The sequence below is a fragment of the Phodopus roborovskii genome, unplaced genomic scaffold, assembly GCF_943737965.1.
Source record: "Phodopus roborovskii unplaced genomic scaffold, PHOROB, whole genome shotgun sequence".
NCBI classification, from domain to species: Eukaryota; Metazoa; Chordata; class Mammalia; order Rodentia; family Cricetidae; genus Phodopus; species Phodopus roborovskii.
In genome coordinates, this window is record NW_026126480.1 from 10,221,728 (window position 1) to 10,242,150 (window position 20,423).

General features: G+C 46.6%; 1 protein-coding gene across 1 annotated transcript in view; it reads left to right on the plus strand.

Moving 5' to 3' along the window:
- The first annotated feature begins 5,610 nt into the window (after positions 1–5,610).
- The window catches only part of LOC127228932 (guanylate cyclase D), a 96,922-nt gene continuing 82,109 nt past the window's right edge, over positions 5,611–20,423 (plus strand). Inside the window, exon 1 of the mRNA XM_051194031.1 lies at positions 5,611–5,662. Coding sequence (XP_051049988.1) covers positions 5,611–5,662 — 52 coding nt within the window. The remainder of the gene's footprint in view (positions 5,663–20,423) is intronic.

Consider the following 20,423-nt stretch of genomic DNA (forward strand, 5'->3'; position numbering starts at 1 on the left):
TGTGTGTGTGTGTGTGTGTGTGTGTGTGTGTGTGTCTGGAGGTCGCCGGAGTGGGAGGGAGTGTGTGTGTGTGTGTGTGTGTGTGTGTGTGTGTTATAGAGTGAAGCAAAGTTCTCGCAAAGTCTCCACCCTCCCATTAAAAAAGTTTTCAAAAGGGTCTAGAGCCATTAATGTGTGTGAGAGACAAACAGACAGACAGACAGAAAGGACAGCGAGTTTAAGCAGAAAGCTGGCAGATAGCAAGTGACGGATAAAGCAACAGACATAACAGACTTATTTTTTCTTTCCTGGAGGGAAAGTCAACTTCTGGCTGCATTTCCAAGAAGGGAAACTGCTCTGTAGTAGCAGCTTAAGTCTTCCCCTCCCTCTGCAGCCCATCCTTTCCAACTGAAATTTATGCAAGAAAAAATTTCATATATATGTATATACATATATATCCATATCCAGACAATCCCAACCTCTAGAGGGAGAACTTCCAATAAAGGGTTAGTGGGACGTTTGGTATTGGTTCTGGACCTCCCAGGAACTTGCCACTTTGGAAAGAGCCCCTAGGTGGGGGAAATCCAGCAATGTTCCCCTGCCATGGCCCAGGCTTGTTGCATTTAGTCTTTTTGTTTCTTTCTTCCTTATTTAAAAACAAAATCTTTGCTTGGGCTTGTGCGTGTGTGTGTGTGTGTGTGTGTGTGTGTGTGTGTGTGTGTGTGAGAGAGAGAGAGAGAGAGAGAGAGAGAGAGACTTAGGAAAAGGAAGTTCTCTGTAAAATTCCAACTCACACTCAGAAGAAAGTGGTTGTTCAGACCCTTGTCTTGCTCAGAGCCATAGAGTGACCCTGGGGACTCACCTGGGCTGAACTCTGCTAGTTAAGGGGAGGGGGCAGTGTTCTGTGTCTGTGTCTGTGTCTGTTACCCCAGTTCTGGGGAGCTGGAAGCAGGATAACTGCATTTTTAGACAGTCTAGCTACGAGTGAGACTGTCTCCGAGAGCCAAAAGAAGAAAAGAAAAAAGAATCCCATCATCTGGGCTTGGAAATAGGAGGTCTTTGGGGGTCTTCTCACTGTGGCCTCATCTGAGATTACAACATGTGGGCAGGGTGACCCTTCCAGTCAGGCTACTGGAACTTCCTGAGAAGTTGGAACTCTTCTTCCTATAGAGTAGGGATACAGGGGAAGAGTACAGAGTTGGTGAAAGAATATACCATTAGATCAAAGTAAAAAAAAAAAACAAGTTTATTGAACACACTGGGAGAATTCAAGGCGGGGGTGGGGGCAGCACAAAAAGAACCATCTGTTACCCTCTTTTTATTCAGTTAAAATTATATTTATTCCATTGTGCATGGGGTGGGGTAATGTACCTATATGTGTGGAGGTCAGAGGACAGCTTATGAGGTGTCAGTCTCTCCTTCCACCAGGGATGGAACTCAGGTCACCAGGTTTGAAGGAAAATTCTTTTACTCACTGAGCCATCTCACCAGCCCACTATCTTCTTGGACTAGTATGACCATCATACAATTCCCATCATTCTATTCCCACCATCCAAATGATAACAGTTCTGATAGCTCAGTGTTCGATTCCAGGAGGATGCTGACTTTAGAGAGAGCAGCTCTGTGGTCTTCCTTCGAGATTAATTTTGGTTGGCCATGTTCCCTTGGTGGGAAAGTCTGGTTACAGGTTTTAATTATCTTGATCATTAATGGCTTGGTGGTTGGTTTTTGAGATGTAACATATTGGGCAAGATAATGTGTTTTAGGGCTTAATGAACATCTATCTGAAGGTATGGCCTCTTCTACATAGGACCCTAAATGGGCTTGAGATGTGTCTCTGTTCAGGGGTGATAGGAGGCCACTGGGAGGAGAATTAGCCAGGTCTGTTGAGTTTCTTGTATTAACTTATTAAGGAGCCTCTTTAATGTCTGAACCGTCTTTAACTCTCTCTGCCTTTCCTATGGTTGTGTGTATCCCACAGCATTCAAGTAGGACTTATTTGAAGGATCTCACTGATCCCTTGTGTTTTGCTTTTTTTTTTTTTTTTTTTTTCAGATGAAAGCTAAACAATTTGTTATCTGACAGTAGAGAGAGAGGGGGCTAAAGTGAGAGACTGCTTGTTCAAGTGCTGTTGTGCCCTCTATAGTCCTTTGGGTCTCAGTGGGAAAGGCTTTTATGCAGTAGTTGCCCATGTTCCTGTAAATAACATCTCACCCTTGCTCCCATAAGCAACCTTGACTAAGCTCATTGGCTCATCAAAACAAAATAAAAGGGGAGCTAGCTGGGAAGAAAAAAAATCCCCATGGGAATTTGACCTGAGAAAGTGTAGGGGTTTGGTTCAACAGCATGCAGAGACCAAAGGCTCGTTGATAACTCTGAGGTTTTACAGTACCAATAACTGTTGTCAGGCCTATGACTACCAGGCAGAGTAGACTGGTAGCCATGTACTTCCAGCTTGGGGGAAGAGGTGCCTGGGAAAGTTTGAAATTTTGAGAAAACATTTTGTAGCAGTTGTGCACAGTGACTTCAGGGAGAGAGGAACAGCCCCAGGGGATCTTTTTTTTTTTTTTTTTTTTCTTTTGTGAAATAGAAGCTGTCTGGTGGTGTGCCTAGGTAAGGGGTCAGGGAGAGTTTGCATGTGTTGAGCCTGTACTGAGTTTTGACAAGATGTCTCTCCCTAATAGTGTGATAAGCATTTCAGTAATACTAAGAATGAATGTGTAAAAGATAAACTTTTTAAAAGGAGCATTCTAGAGAGTGTGTGGGGGGTGTCTTAACTATGCAGGGGTCACCCACCAACTCCACCGGGGAGGAGCAAAGACCACAAAGTGAGTCCAAGGAAATTGATCAGAAGAAGTGGCCTCCCTATTGATTAAGAAATGGATTCTAGTTCCTGATGCATCTGAGGCTTTTCCATGGAGATGAAAAGATATGACAGTCTGTATACAAATAGTCTGCTAGACAAGCCAGTCCCCCCACCCTTGGAGTCCTAGCCATCATGTTTCCAGAACTTTGGGTATTGAGAAGGCCCTCCCTTTTTAGAGAGAGGCAGTTCTAGGTCCAATGTCCCTACTATTTGCAAAGTGGCCACAGGCCAGTTATGACAGTCTTGACAGAAGTGTCCTGGCTGACTCAATGATGGGTCAGACAAGGGAGGGGTGTTACTTGAATTAGGTGTCCCCATAAAGGAGAAAAGGGACATAGATGAAGCTTTAGGCTGTTTGTATTGTGATGGAGGTACCTCAAGTTGCCTGTCATAGGCAAGGGCAGCTGCTATTACATTCCCCTCCCTCCCTTTCCTTCTTGGTCCTCAAACCTTTCTCCCAGTAATGGAGTGCCTTGAAGCAAAGCAAGGAAAGAGGTTTTGGGTCCCTTCTCCAGCTTTGGAAGATTTCATCAGATACCTGGGGAGGACTAACTGGTGAAATGGGTTGAAAATGACAAGGTCTTCAGGCCTTCATGTTAGTAGTTACACATGGCCTCAGCCAGTCTAAGGATAAAAGAGCTGGGGTCTCAGTTTGGTTATCTCTCTCAGTTTGGTCTAACTGACAGGTTTTATCACTACCGGTTAATCATTGTGAACATGTAGTTATGGCCCTCTTTACCTGGATCCTTCTTGTTAAGGCTACCCAGGATTTGTTTGGGGGAAGTTGAGGGAGATGCATCTTTCAATAGGAGGGGCTGCCCATGGAATTCAGATGTGGGTCTCATTAGCTCATCACTTAGCCAGCGAGTGACTGAGAACAGGTCTTTTCCTCGGGTGAATAGCTGGTAGTAAAAAGAATACATATATATTCTGCCAAGTTAGGTCAAAGGAGATGGAAAGGCTCTGAAATACTTAAATGCAAGCAGAGAAGCCTTGGCTAAAAGAGCCCACTTTGGTTACTGTCTGGGCAAGGTCAGGTATAAAGAGGGGAACATAGCCTTCGACAGTGCAGTTTTCCATTGGCTATCTCACAGAGGGTTTACAGGCTTCTTGAAGCAGCATCATAATGCCATCAGCTCTTTAAAGTTATTTCCTGAAAGGATGTGTGAAGAGGAGAGTGTATCAGAGCCCTTTGGCTATAAGAAAGTGGCTGAACTCCTCTGGGAAGATGGACTTGGTGAGTAGTTAGTGGATAGGATGGTGTGCAATGAAGGAGGGCTATCCAGGATGTCCTGGCCTTCTGAGAACTCTGGCAATCTATCTAAACACCTGTGGCAGGATTTTTTTTTTTTTTAGATTTAGATCTTGAGAAAGGGACATAAAAGCTTGGATATATATAGGAGACCTTTGACCACTTAGTACATTGTGAAAGAACTGGCTAAGCAAAAGGAGGGTTGTGGTAAAGTGTCACACAAGGGTCACATTTGCAGATCTCAGAGTTTGTACTCCAGCCAATCCACATTACAGAGGAACACAGGATGTTTCTTTTTTTAGGGTCTGGGGCATCAAATTTACCTCTGTTCTTTAGAATAGATCCCAATGGTGAATGTGATGGATGAGAAGGGGCATGTCCCATGTTGAGTCAAGGGTGGATGACTCTAGTTCCTAGTGAGGCATGCCTCTAGGGGACAGGGGTCCAAGATGATTGCAGCAGAACTCAGGTACAACTTTCAAATAAGGTGAGCTTGTAACTCTTTTGAAAGGACCTCCTGATGAGCGGTCTTAGCTGCTCTATTTTTTTTTTTTTTCAACACATTTTTCCATGAATTCTTTGGGAATTTCACATCTTGTGTCTCAACCTCCACTCATTTCCCAGTCCCTCTATATCCACCCCTCACCCAAGCAGTATCCCCCCAAAATAAAACAAAAAAAATCAATTAAAGACAAAACAAAAAAGCCACTTTGCCTTACCATCCTTCTCCAACACATCTTTGTCTTAGTATGATCAGGAGCTGCCGCATGTCAATGCAGTGCATCCCTTTGTCCACTCAGCTTTACTTGCTAATGTTCATTGCAATGAGTTGTTGGCCTGGCTCAAGGCCTCTGGTTTCTGATGGGTCATCGATACTGGACCCTCACTGAAACTGCTCTCAGACTTTCTGCTGTTGCCCCAGTCATGGAGATCCTGCAGATGTGGTTCTATAGGACCAGTCCCTTCACACACACCAGCAGGTCATAGATGGGGCAGATGTTGGGGAGTGGCAGCTCAAAGCCCCAGATGTGTCTGGGTGGCACCTGATTGGATCAGTATGGGACAGCTGGGATCAAGCCTTCAAGTGAGGGGCACAGTTGGCTGTTCTATGCTAGTGCCATCAGGGCCAGCTCTTCCAACCTGTGGTGAGGGGCGGTGCCCTCTCTCCTCAATGTGGGGCCAGCTCTCCTTGTGAGGGGCAGGGGCAGTAGCCAGCAGGGACAGGGCAGCTCTTTCAGGGCCAGCGAAGGGCAGTGCCAGCTCAGCATGACCCTCAGATTTCAACATACATGGTTCCTATGGATCCTGTGGTAACAGGGGTCATAGAGATCAACACAGACCCCAGCTGCAGCAGGAACAAGGACCCAGATATGGCCCTTGGCAGTAGCTCAGGCCTGGACTTCACCATGGATCCAATAGCCACATAGATCAGTATGGCCCTGGTGGCAGTGTGGCCCTTAGACACCAACATGGACTCAAGTGGCTGTCCAGACCCTGGGCCATAGACCTAGACATGGCCCTTAGCAGCAGCTCAGGCCCAGACATCATCATGGCCCAGGTGGCAAGTGGGTCACCCACATCGGCCTGTCCCTGATGGCCTTTGATTGTTCAGTTCTGCCTTTCTCCACAGTACATGCTCTGTTTCTCTCTCTCTCTCATTTCTCTGCCACATATTTGCTCATCATTGCAAGGCACCAGGTGGGCCCGTGGATACGTTCAGGCAGCCCAGGCCGTCCTAGCTGCTTTTCTCTACTGTGACAAAACAAACAAACAAAAACCAAAACCCAAAAAACACCAAGGAAACGTGAAAGAAACCATTTAATTTGGAGCTCACAGTTCAGAAGGTTAGAGTTCATGACCATCATGGCAGCGAGCATGGCAGCTGACAGGCAGGCATGACGGTGGAGCAGTATGAGAGCTCACATCCTGATCCACAAACAAGAAACAGAGAGAGGGAGAGAGAGAGAGAGAGGGAGAGAGAGAGAGAGAGAGAGAGCACTAACTGGGAATGGCATAGGCTTTTGGAATCTCTAAGCCTATCCCCAGTAACACACCTCCTCCAACAAGGCCATGCCTCCTAACCCTCCCCGAACAACTCTGCCAACTGAGTACCAAACATTCAATGCAGGCTAGTCTCATTCAAATGGCACAGTATCTGTCAAGAATCGGAGATGCCACTTTATATAAAGGGGTCCCCTTTTTTAAAGACTCCTTTAGTGTTGGGGCCAACAGTTAACAGGTTCTGAGAGCACTAGGTGAGGTTCAGAAAGAGAGAGACATATCAATCTGATATCTACTGTGGGGACATTCTCGGAGGCGTGAAATCAAGTCTCAGGAGGGCTGGCCAGGAGAGATAGGAAGGGGACACTACAGGATGTGTTGGAGCATCCACTGCAATGAACACAGATCAGCCGATGTTGTCGTGTGGTTGGTACCAGGAACAGGGACCGAGAACAGAGAAAGAAAACAGTCTCCTTTCCCAGGCTGTCTCAGGCCTTCAGATCTCATCAGAATTGCCTTGGCCAGAAGTTCTCAGTTGCCAGGAGAGGAGGGCTTTTCTGTCGAATGGTCTGTTAGAGAGGCCAAGTTCCTCAGCCTTTGTGGGAGTGTGTGAGAGCAGAGAGGCCTTTAGACTTCACAAGAGAGTTGCCCCAACCTTGAGCCTCAGTGGAGAGTCCTGAGACAGGAAGAGAAAGTTCCCAAGAAAGACCCCCCTCTGGGATGATGGGGTAGTGGCAAACAGAAAGAGAAATTTCCCCGAGGCTGGCTTTCGCTCCCCTCAAGACAGTGGCAAGAATGTGCTTGAGTAGGAAAACTTTCTAGTTACACCTGGGTCAGAATCCTTCTTGAAGCTTCTATAAACACCAGAAAAGGCTACCAAATGGGGGCAGGGGGTAACTGGCAGGTTGATGAGAGTTCCAGAGTAGGGAATGATAGGATAGTGGAGTACACTGCAGTAGCTCAGGCCAGGGCAGTGCTAGAACTGCCTGCCCCATGACTGTGGGCATGGGATTCACGCTTTGGAGCTGTTCCCTTGGATTAGGATGACCCATCATGCACTTTCTGCTATGCAAAAGAGGGAGGTCCTGGATGACATGTATGACCCTGGGCATAGGCTGGGTTAACACAACAGCAGCTCTGGTAGCAGGTCATAGTTAATGTGGCTCTGGTGGTTTGGCTGCCAGTTTCCTTTGGGGAGACACGAAGTGGAGGCATAGGCTCTAGAAGCCCTGTTAGGGACCTGGTCCTTATCTGTGGTGTCTCAATCATGGCTTTCTCGCCACATTTCCCTCTCCCCCATGAAGATGAATTACCTGGATGCAGGGGGCAGGGCACACTTCCACAGGCTTTAGACCTCGCTCTAAACTATTATAGCCGGGAGGGGGCAAGAGCTGAGGCAGGTTCCTTAACCACTAAGAGTTTCTGTCCCTGTAGAAGACGACATTGACATATTCTGTAAACACCATCTCTCTCTCTCTCTCTCTCTCTCTCTCTCTCTCTCTCTCTCTCACACACACACACACACACATACACACACACGTGCCACAATGCACAGGTAGAGGTCAGAGGACAAGTTTGTATTTGTGGGAGTCTGTTCTCTCTTCTACCATGTGGGTCCTGAGTATCAAACTCAGGATGTCAGGCTTGACAGCAAACTCCTTTACCTGCCAAGCCATCCTCTAGCTCTATTTTTATCCTTGTTATTGTTTTGTTTTTAAGACCTTCTAGTAACTCTAATGTCATATGGGTACTAAGGGATTTGAAAAGATGCTATGGGATTGGCAAAGTCCTTCCACATACATCCACATCTGTAAACGCAGTAGAGAAGTTGCTAGATGATGGAGCATCACCTCCACTTTACAGATGTGGAAACTGGGACTCTCATTGCTCATCTGTGGTCACACCACCAAAGCCTCGAATTGGTTCAGTGAGAATTCCAGTTATCCTACTGTAAAATCCAGTGTGGGCTCTGCTGGTATCTCAGCAGTCACTGTGTGATGAACACTCCTCCCCTCCTGCCAAGCCAAACGTGTCCCTAAATATTTCTCTCCCACCTCCATGCTTCCCCCCTGTCTGGAAGGCTTGTTCCACCCAATCTGCCAGCTGCAGTCCTTGCTAACTGCTTCTGAAGCTGCCACCTCCTTTGCAAAGACATTTCCATTCCCCAGTTTCCCTTCCCTTAAATTGGCAGCGTTTGTTCAGTGCAGCCTGCCCTTCAGCTCTGCCTGCTGCTTGCATCCTGCTCTGTCTGCTTACAGCTCCTTGCAGTTTGAGGCTTGCAGGTGTTTGCACCTTCTTTCTACAGAGGCATGCCTTGCTCACCTATCTCTTACCTTCCTAGGTAAACCTCTTCCAGGAGATTCCCACCCCCATGCCCCTAACCTTCCACCGTGGTGAGCCCTTCCTCTGCTCCATGGGATGTCTAGGATACCTCAATGCAAACATGTGAACTCCAGAGGCAAACTTCTCAGGTTTGAATCTCAATGTGAGAGTGGACAAGTTTCCACAGCGATATCTCCCTGCCTTGTGTTTCTTTTCTGTGGTGAAAGAAATAATGGCCCCTACTTGCAAAGTTGTGATAAGGATTAAGGAATCAATTCATGTTGGATGTGTGGATCAGTGCCTGGCATATAGTGAACCCATGATGAGTATTGACTGCTTCTCTGTGATTTATTAGTTTGTTTGATAGCACTGGAAAAAGGTTTGTAAAACTGGACGGGAAAGAGGATTCTGGGAAGACTGCAGAAAAGAAGCATCAGAAATCTATCTCCCAAATGTCACAAGAATTGATTGGTGGTTCTGTCTGCTGTGCCCGTTATGGAAATCTGGAGTCTGTTGAATCCTGGGAGCTTTCACGGAAGGCTTGGTTCACAGCTGGTTGATTTCAGTCCATTGTAGCTGGAACCCAGCAGCAGCAACCTGTACCCTGTCCTGTGGTAGGCAGCTGTGCAAGCCATTGCTCAAAAAGGGCAGGTCTCAGTACAGGTCCAGAGCCCAGAACTCAGAGTCTCATTGTCACTTCTGAGGTGGAGACATGAACAAGACACTGGGGCCTTCGTTGAAGTTCAGTTCCCCAGCTGAAGCAGCTACCAGGAGACTTAAAGGACCCATGTCCTTCCCTCTCATTTTTTCCCTTTGCCCCATCGGGAGTCACACACTAAAAAGCATCTATTCCAGAGGAGCTAGCTGTATACAAAGAACCCTACAAAGTGACAAAGTGACCACACATAGCCAGGGAAGGGCTCAGACTCGGGAAAAAAAAAGACCCCAAAAACCTATTTATACCCTAGGCTGATCCTTGCCACAACTTTTTTGTTTTGATTTGCTTTTTGAGAGAAGGCCTCACTATACATACAGTTCAGGCTGCCCTGCAACTAGGTAACACAGAATGCCCTGACACATGCATTCCCTGCTTCTGCCTTTTCAGAGCTGGGAGGACAGGCATGTACCACAATGTCCACCAGGACAGCCAACCAACTAACTGCCATGAACCCTGTAGGAGAAAACTTTTATTGCAAGACCTACTGAATTGCTAGTTTAAAATGTTCCCTATTTGAATTAAGAGAGAGAGAGAGAGAGAGAGAGAGAGAGAGAGAGAGAGAGAGAGAGAGAGGCTGGGTGAGATGTTTCAATAGGTAAAGTGTAAGTCTGGCATCCTGCAATCCCTGTAATCAATATAAAGGTAGAGGGAAGACTGATGGCACTGAGTAATCTTCTGACTGCCACATGTATGTCATAACATGTACACACACCCTCTGCATCATCCACATGCACAATGATATTAATACTAACAATGGTAGTAATAAGTAAACAGAGGCCAGGCATAGTGGTTCACACATTTAATCCCAGCACTTGGGAGGCAGAGGCAGTTAGATCTCTGTGAGTTCGAGGCCAGCCAGGTCTATACAGTGAGTTCCAGGACAGCCAAGGCTATGTAGAGAGACTCTGGTCTTGAAAAAAATAAAAAAAATAAAAATAATAAAATTAAAAAAATAAACATTAAAAGGAAACTGAGAAAGATCTGACAACAGATCTATTCTAGAAGACTTTAAAATACCCAAGGGAAAATTGAGAAAATGATGCATGCCCTGAACGTTAATAACCAAGAAAAGATATAAAAACCTCCAAGGGAACCTGGAGCTGAACCAAGATGGAAACTTCACTTCAGGGATGCAGGAGGTGAAAGGAAGATTAAACATCTCCAAAGTCAGCACAATGGGAATATTTATACCTAAGGAACAACAAACAGTTAGAGAACATAGACAGAGCTCTCATACAACAGGGAGGTCCTTCATGAAGTCTGAGAAGAACAGACATGGGTAGAGAGGACATTTAGGAAAATTATCATTAGAAACTTTGCAAATTTGATGCAAACATGAAGATAAACATCTATAATTTCAGCAACCTCCAAGGAGCTCCAAGGAGGATCTTGAGAGGGGCCTACTGAGACATTATAATTAAATTATCAAAAGCCAGACACAATCTTGAAAATCTTGCCAAAAGCCTCCTAGAGAAGCAACTACAAGGACTTCAGAGCAGGAGTCTCAGCAGAACTTGGAAGCATTGAAGGCCAGAAGCAGTGGATGGTGCTGCAAGAACGGACAAAGCAAAAAAACCTGTCAACCAAGAATCCGTGTCTCATAAGACTCCAAACACGAGGACATGAGGATGCATTAAGACATCCCCATCCTGTCCTGCAAGGAACACGGAAGGGTGAAAGAAAGGGGCGGGGACAGCAGCTCAAGCTGTAGGCAGAAGATTCTGATAAATACCAACTCAGGTAATTGCAACAGCTAGTGTTGCCATTGGGGTGGCTTGGAATCTGCTTCCTGTTTTCTGTATGTTTGAAAAGAATTATTCATTTGTTTAGGTTTGGAGGGATACAGTGAGTAAATTCTGTGATTTCAACAACTAAAAGTGTGTTTGAAGTTAAACTGCTATAAATTCAAATTAAAGCATTATACCTTTAAGATGTTAAACATAATCCCATAGCTCTCAGAGAAGATAGCTATAGACTAGAAATGAAAGTAAATGAAGGAGGGATTTAAATGTTATGCTGCCAAAAATCAGCCAGACATAGAAGAAAACAATGCAGGAAATAGGAGACAAAACTACAAGGCAAACAGGCAAATGCTAAAGCCCCCACATTACTATAGAAGTCACCCTCCTTTGTGGAGGTATGTTCCCAGACCCCCCAAAACACCAGCTGGTGCTGAGCCTGGTATGTGCCATGACTTTCATGGTCATCCATACCCATGGGACAGCTTAACTTACAAATTAGGCGCAATGAGAGATTAACAGAAATAGTTAATAAAAGAAAGCCATGGAGCTGTCTTAACAATGTACTATGATAATGGGTGAATAGTTCTCTCTCTCTCTCTCTGATACAGTCAGGCCTTCTAGAAGGATTATGTTGAATAATGGGCATAGTGGATTATATAAGGAATAAGGATTATATTACAGAATAGAGAATCTGAATAAAGGGGTATTTGTGTCCTGGGCAGGATAGAGTGGGGACAGAGTAGACTCGAGTGAAATTTCATCTTGCTACTCAGAGCAATATAAATCTTGTGAATTATTTCTGGAATTTTCCACACTTTAATTGACTTTGGGCAGTTGACTCTGTGGGAAACTACTGTAACTACTTTTTAAAACTTATTTATTTATTTTTATTTGCTTATGTTTAGAGACAGGGTTTCTCTGTGTAGCTCTGGCTGACTTGGAACTCACTCTGTAGACCAGGCTGGTCTTGAACTCAGAGATCTGCCTGCCTCTGCCTTCTGAGTGCTAGGATCAAAGGTGTGCACCATCATTTATTTATTTACTTATGTAGTATCTCAACTGTGGCTGAGACTGGCTTGGAACTTGCAATCCCTCTGCCTCAGTTTCTCCAGTGCTAGGATTACAGGTGTGAATAGCCATGGCGGGATGGACAAGACACACAGTCTCAACTACAGCTGCTTCTTCACTTATGATTTGGTTATGAAACAATACATCCACTTTAAGCTAGAAATATCTTATTAGAAATGTGCTTACACACCTAATCCAGGAGGCATCCTGGTTTAGTACCATAACATACTGGAGGGAACTGGCTGTACTTGTGACTGGCTAGCTGGAGCCACCCAGCGTTGGAGAAAAACATCAGACTGCATTATCGTCAGCTGGGGAACAGCTTAAAGCACAGTTTCTACAGATTGTGTATTGATTTCACACTACATTGTGCCAATGTCAAGTTAAAAATGATTAAGTCAAGCCAATGATTACATGTCAGCTATAGGAGGCACATTGGGAACCATTGATGTGTGTGCACTTCCCAAGAGAGATTTACTTTAGATCCAAAGGCACAAATAGATCTACAGTGAAAGAATGGCAAGAGATCTTTCAGGCAGTTTGAAACCAAGCATGTGGGGTGGCTGCCCAGTATTGTACAAAGAGATCTGAACTGTTAACAGATTACTGCCTGCCTTGTGCCGCTCCAGAGGCAGGCCTGACTGATGCGGTGATGGAATGAAGTACAGACAGACAGACACACAGATAGATAGCTGGGTTCAGGTGGTCTGAGCTCTTGCATGAAGAAACCTTACTCCAACGGTGCAGTTTCAGTTTGACAAGATGAAAAGATAAAGATGGACAGTGCTAAGGGCTGCACAATCTGCTCATATCACTGAACCAAACACTTAAAAAGAGTTAAGCTAGGCAGTGTTGTTCACCTTTAAAATCCCAGCACTTAAGACACAGAGAGTCCAAATTTCTGTGGGTTCAAGGCCAGGCTGGTATACACAGTAAGACCCTATCTCAACAAACAAACAACAAAAACAAAAAAGAAAGGATGAAAATGGCATGTATGTTATGTGCATTTGATCACACTGAAACTAATTAACAAGTGGATAGGGAAACTGAAGAAGGAACCTGATTATAGGGTCCAGGAAAACACTGAGTATAGAGGGCTTAGAAGGCACAAAGGAAAACAGAAGGTGTTTTTTTGGCCTTTGGAAGTAATGCCATAAAGACCCCTCTTGTCTGCCTTCTGGGCAGGTGATAGGTAGCTGTGTGTAATCTGCTTAGATTCTACCCTATGTGCCCCCCCCCCCCCCCCCCCCCGGTTTGGTGGTGGTTGGAGTCAGAGGCCTTTACACTGGTCCCTTTCCAGGGATCTGGATACACACTTGAGGCCCCTTTCTTCCCCTCCCCTCCTCTCCTCACCCTTATGATCCCTGTATCCAGGAGCAGAGCCGTCCTATACTTCAGACAGCTTGTAATTCTCCCACCACTGTGGCTCAGACATGGGAGCTGAAAGCCCTGAGGATTCAGTATCATGAGACATTTTATCTCCCATTCTCCCCTCATTTTTCATTCAGGAGACCGAGGCCAGGAAAATGAATGACTTGTTCAAGGTCACAGAACTAATAAACAGGACAGCTTCTCGACTCCCATCAAGGGCTATTTCTACCTCTCTGCATTGTGTCTATACACTGCCTCTCCCGGCCTCATTCATCTGTCCTGCTATCTTTATTTTCTGCCCATCTCCACCCATTCAATGTGTTTCCCAGACGGGCCTCTGACACGTCTGATCTTGACTGTGCTCAGGGAGTTCACAGTCCTGGTGGACTCACCGATACAGGCACAGTACAGATCCTATAGAACCTGAGCAACTGTATCCAGAGCAGTCTGGGAAATTGTCATGGGGCAGGGGTGAAGGAATTCCCTTGGACCCAGAGAAAGGGGGGGTGGCTCAGCAAAGGAACGGTATGACCTAAGACTGCACAGGAAGAGTGGAGCAAACAGGGTTTCGGTGTGGTGGTAGGAGCTCCAGGATGAGAGAAGAGGAGAAGGCAGCCCTGGGGAGTCTCACCTACTTCCAGTTAGTCTGTTGGTCTCCTCCTGCCTTACCTCCACATATGTTCTTACTCTCCTCACCTGAACTCTATCATCTCAGACTCTCCTTTGAGCCTAGTAGTTCTTGCTACTACACCACCCTTCCCATTACCCCTTGTCCTATCTCCCTGCTGGGAAAGAACCTGATCACGCCCTTCCACTATACAATGCAGGCAGAGTCTTCAAGATGGACCCTGGATTCCTGGCTTTGCCACCACCGGCTCTGACATTAATATGCCCACAGAAAGCTTTCTGGCCACCAGAATTCTTCTGGCCCATTGTTTCATTGGCCCACTCTAGATCCTGCATATGAAAATATGTTCATTTATAGCACAGTCCCAAAATCCAATGGGATTAGGTATCCTAGATTGCCAGTGAACCCTGAAGGCCTCTGTTATCCTACTGGGCATGATGGCTCTGTTATCAGTACTTTGTGCAAAGGGCTGTGTACTCTGCTTTAATTTTTTGCCCCAGTACAAACAGAACTCTGACATTTTACTGTCTCAGAAGGTTTATCTCCATGAAAGCTTGGGTCAGTGGCAGCCAAGAACAAACAAGTTTTATCAAGAGATTTTCAGATTTCTAAATGAGAGTTCACAGTAAGAAACACATAGTACCACAACTGGACACACACACATACACACACACACACACACAGAGAGAGAGAGAGAGAGAGAAAGAGAGAGAGAGAGAGAGAGAGAGAGAGAGAGAAAGAGAAAGAGAGAGAGAAAGCTCGCTCATATTTGAAAGAGAAGTTTGGCGAGCAGTGTCCAGGTATCCATTCTTCATACCTATAATACACTCTGATAGCTTCTTTTCTGCCCCAGTTTGTTAGGAATAACAATGATGGTCACAAGGCTGTGATGAATTGATTTCACATCCCACCGACAGTTATAATGGGAAATGTGGGAAATGCTGTTTTAATCTCTTATGTTAAAACAAAATGAGACATAAGGAAAGAATTCTTCCCCAGCCTCCTTGCTCAGCTAAGCAAATGATTGGCGATATGCATTCATCTTTCTAGTTTTCGCACCTTCCATTCTTCCTCTGCCCCTTCCAGGCTTACTGAGATGCCATACGAGCTCTCACTGTGTGAGTAGAGGAATGCAAGCCTGCCTTCCCTCCTGTACCAGCACTCAATGAATCTCTGTTACACACAAACACACCCCAGCTGGTCTACAGAACTAATTCCAGGACAATTGGGGCCACACAGAGAAACCCTGCCTCAAAAACAGAAAGAAAGAAAAGTACTCTCTTCCTTCCCAGCCTTTACACCTGTTGTCCATCCACAGGACCTCTGTCCACATCGACCCCAGACACGGTCTGGCTGACAGCACTTCAGATGGTACTCTCTCCTCACTGGGTGTGGGTTCTGCTCAGAAGCAACCTTTGTGTCTCCCATTTGGTCCTCAATGCTTTGTTGAGTTTTGTTTCTTTTTTTCTTTTCTTTTTTTCTTTCTGCCTCAGCCCAGCCAGCTCTGTGAGTCTGAGGTCTGCTGTGTTTGTTGCCATGTTCCCAGCACAGAGCTCAGGACCTGGCACACAGTATGGACAGAGATAATATTTGTAGAGGGATAGACTTTAGACACCAGGAATGTTAAAACCATGCACAAAACCACTGTCAGCCTGGCATGGTGGCACACACCTATATTACAGCACTCTGGAGGCAGAGGCTCGAGGATCTTGGGTTAGAGCCTGTCTTAGTTGTGATTTTTTTTTTTTTTTTTTTGATGTTAAGAGACACCATGACCATGGCATAAGAGACACCATGACCATGGCAACTCTTTTTTTTTCAATTTTTATTTAAATTAAAAACAATATTATTTTACAAAACAACCCCAGTTCCCTCCCTCTCCTGTCCTCCCATTCTCCCCACCAACCCCCCCATCCCACCCCCTATCCATTCCTCAGGGAGGGTGGGGGATCATCAAAATCTGTCACATCATTTGGGACAGGATCTAGGCCCTCCCCCATGTATCTAGGCTGAGAGAGTGTCCCTCCATAAGGAATGGGCTCCCAAAGTCTAGGGTTAAATACTGGTTCCACTGCCAGAGGCCCCATATATTGCCCAGGGCCCCCAACTGACACCCACATTCAGGGAGCCTGGTCCGGTCCTATGCTGGCTCCCCAGCTGTCAGACTGGGGTTGTGAGCTCCCACTTGCTCAGGTCAGCTGTTTCTGTGGGTTTCCTTAGCATCGCCTTGACTCCTTCCCTTATCACTCTTCCCCCTCTCTACAACTAGATTCCAGGAGTTTGGCTCAGTGCTTAGCTGCTTCTGCTTCCATCAGGTACTGGGTAAAGGCTCTATGATGGCATTTAAGGTAATCATAAATCTCATTATAGGGGAAGGACATTTAAGGTAGCCTCTCTGCTATTGATTCTTAGTTGGGGTCATCTTTGTAGATCCCTGGACATTTCCCTAGTGCCAGATTTCTTGTTAAGTCCATAATGGCTTCCTCTTTTCTTGCTCTCCTCTATTCTTCCACCAGCTCAACCCTTCTGATCCCTCTTGTTCTCCTCCCCACTCCCTTTCTACCCTCTTCTTTCTTCTACCTACTTCCCTTCCCCATGCTCCCAACTTACTCAGGAGATCTTGTCCCTTTCCCCTTCTCCGGGGTGCATGTATGTCTTTCTTAGGGTCTTCCTTGTTTCCTAGCTTCTGTGGGTTGTAGATTGTAGGCTGGTGATGCTTTGTTCTATGTCTAACAATCACTTATGAGTGAGTCCATACCATGTTTGTCTTTCTGTGTCTGGGTTACCTCACTCAGAATGGTTTCTTCTAGTTCCATCTGCCTGTGAATTTCAAGAGTTTCAATTCTTTTTTTTTTTTTTTTCTGCTGAGTAGTATTCCATTGTGTAAATGTACCACATTTTCTTTATCCATTCTTTGGCTGAGGGGCATCTAGGTTGCTTCCAGGTTCTGGCTGTTACAAATAATGCTGCTATGAACATAGTCGAACAGATGTCCTTGTGGTATGAATGTGCATCCTTTGGGTATATGGAGCACGGCAATTCTTATAAAGGAAAACATTTAATTGGGGCTGCCTTACAGGTTCAGAGGTTTAGTCTATCCTCATCATGGTGACACACAGGCAGGCATGGAGAAGGAGCCCAAAGTTCTACATCTGGATTGGCAGGCAGCAGGAAAAGGGAGGGCCATGGGCCTGGTTTGAGCTTCTGAAATCGCAAAGCACACACACCCTTCCATGATGCTTTCTCCAACAAGGCCACACCTACTCCAACAAGGCCACACCTCCCAATACCACCAGTCCTTGAGCCAGCCCATGGGGGCCATTTTCTTTCAAACTACTGCAGAGGGCTACCTGGACTGTGAAACAAGACTTAATAAACCAAAGCAGAACAGCAAACAAACAAAGAGAACTCTGCTGGGGTCCAGAGGGGACAGTAACTACACGGCTGGAACATGGACTGCTCCAATCACAGCATAGGCTGTTGCAGGCATGGAAGCACAGTGGCTGGATTCACAGAAGGTAGACACGTGGGAACAGAGACCACGTCATCTCCCGTGTGTTCCACCGGACATTGCTCTGCCTTTCAGCTTTGTTTTGTGAATTGAGAAGAAGCATCTCTTTGTTGATCTGGAGGTCATTTGGGAGGGATTGAACTATCAAAGCTGACCAGATGCATGCACATACTACGCTCCCTCTCTGCTGGGATGAGTGATGCCTGACCTGTTTCCCTTTGTGACAAAACAGCTGACCAGAGTTGATGCTGGGACCATTTTTTCTGGGGGCCTAGAAGACAGAGTCCCTGCTCTGGCCTGGTATGTAGATGAGGCCTAGGCCACAGCCAAGGATACTTAAGGAACTGGATTCTTAATCAAAGCAGGGCAAATTGCTTGAGAAACTTGGGTTTTGCAGATGGGAAGCTGAGGCTCAGAGATGGCAGGAGTCTGAGGTCATACAGCACGCTGTGGCAGAGGTCCAGGGAGATCTGCTCTTCTATTTAGGCTCCTCCCTAAACCCCATATGTCACCCAGGTCACAAGTGGAAGAACTGAGATTGAACCCCAGCTGCCCACCCTGAGGCTCCTGCTCTATACAATCTCCTTATGTCTCTCCCTGTTTCGTGTCCTGGCACATGGGTAGAGCAGGAGACTGATGGGGTAAAGATGGTCCACCAATACCATGGGGAAGGGAAGGAAGTGGCCCAGCTCTTCAGCAGGCACTGGCAGTCTTGGCTTCACCACTTTCCAGGGAGCTGTTTGAAACCTTTTCTTTAAAATGGAGACAATTATTACCTTGCAGGGTGGAAGGGACTTCCTGAAATCATATGGAACCTGACACAATCCCGGATAGGGCAGCTGCAGAGGCAGGCTTTAGTAAACCTTGTTGAATAACAGGGTGACCCGGCTCACCAGCTGCCTCCAGAGCTGAGACTGGAAGGTGATGAGGAGGGCACGAGAGGAGAGGAGAGACTAATAATACTGAGCCTGCTTTGAGCCAGGCATTACACGATGTCACAGCTGCTGGTGTTGACTCTGAGAGCTCACAGCTAGGTGCAGTGAGCTGATTTCACAGGTGGGAAATAGAAGCAGAAAGGGACATAAGGTTCCACATCTTGTGAGATTTACACTTGGGGCGGTTGGACCCGAGAGTCCCCAGGCAGCCTCCATGTTTACACGGGTGTCTCATCTCTGGTCAGAGGCCTTCTGGGTTATCTGTGTGTTGGGCCCTCTGAGTGGGTCCTGGTACCAGCTGAACACTGACTATGAGAATCTCCCAGCACCTCTTCCAACCCCCATTCCTCCGGATTCCTGAGGACCACCAGGTAAGGCCCCACTTGCCTCCACTGTACCTCCCTCTACAGGAGTGCTATTCCCAGGTCCAGACAGTGACTGCTGAGTGGGACTTGGACCCTGTGGTGCCTTGCATGTTCTCTTTTCCTGCCTCTGTGTTTCCAGTTCTCCCTTCAACTCTGAATACCAAAATCAGAGTATTTTTAGTTAAAGACCCAGGAACTGGGAGGCCAAGCTCTTAAAACTGGGGGCCTGAAGGGAAGAGGTAGCTTGAAGTGCAGGGTGTGTGACAGAGGTCGTGGAGGAGAGGAAAAGAGAGGGTCAAAGGGCAGGGCAGGATATTACATTTGTGTGTGTGCCCAAGCACCCTGCAATCTAGCATTCAGATCCTGCCAGAGAGTGGAAGACTGTCATCAGAATTGGCATCCCAGGATCAATTTGACAAGAGGGATGCTTGTTCACCCACAGCAGGAGTGAGCTGCCTGGGGCTAGTGAGCTGCCCATGGTCAAAGCAGCAGGGTACTCCCACCCTGGCATCCCCAACTCCTACTCTGGAGCTGCAGGAGAGGGACTCGGGAAAGGAGAAAAGATACTCGTCTGCACATGTGGTCATCATAATTGCTGGTGGCTGATGGGAGAATGTCGGGAATGCTTTCCAGAGTTCATGCTGAGGCCACACCTGAGGTCTGTGGTGACCCTGGGAGGTGGCCTCCTACATATTCTACAGATGGAAGCTTGGGGGAAGGAAGAGATTGTTCAGTATAAGGCAGAAGTGATACATGAAATTAGGTTTTATACTGTCAGTACCTTGATGGTAGACCTCAGAGATAAAGTGTAGGAGAGCCTTAACTGGAGTGCCCAGAAGACATGACATAATTCTGGTCTTAGTCCTCACAGGCCCACAAGGAGAACCCTGTTGTTATCACTCCCCTCTTCAGAGGGGGAAATGGACAACAGTGTCAAATGCCTTCCTCAGCTCCCAGGGCACTAACGGGAAGTTAAGACGTGAGTCCAACCTCAGAGTTGGAGTCCCTTACCTTTAACTGCTTCTCTCAAGAGTGTGTGTGTGTGTGTGTGTGTGTGTGTGTGTGTGTGTGTGTGTACTCATGCTCGTGCTCACGGGGTGGGTGGGGTACTGGAGGGAGACTCAATAACACTCCATGTGCCCTCTCACTGATGGATGGATGGTGCATCAGGCCCTTCAGACAACAGCACAGGGAGCTGACCTAGCCCCAGAGGCAGGAGGACTGAGCCACTAGCCTGGTTCAGGGAACTCTGGGTTGGGGCACCCTAGACATGGTAGGTGACCTGTGCTGACATTTCTTATCTCCAGGGACTGTGAATCTATTGAAACAGTAATGCTCGATGCTTGCTCAGCTGAGGCAATCAGAGAAGAGAGAGGAGAGGGTAAAAGGGCAGGACAGGGACACTATTGCTTGTGTGTGTGCTCAAGAGCATTGTAGGCCACAATCAGCAACCTGTTGGACAGTGAAAGAATTTCATCAGAATCAGAATCCTGGGGTCAACTTGACAAGAGGGATGTTTCAGCCCACAGCAGGCAGGGAGCATTCTGCCCTGGCCAGAGCACAGGGGTTGATGTAGCCTAGGAATGTGGAGTCTTGGGGAGTGGGGGGGCTCAGAGCTACTTCACTGCAGTCTTAGGAAACAGCTTTGCTCCTTGGGTCTGGGTC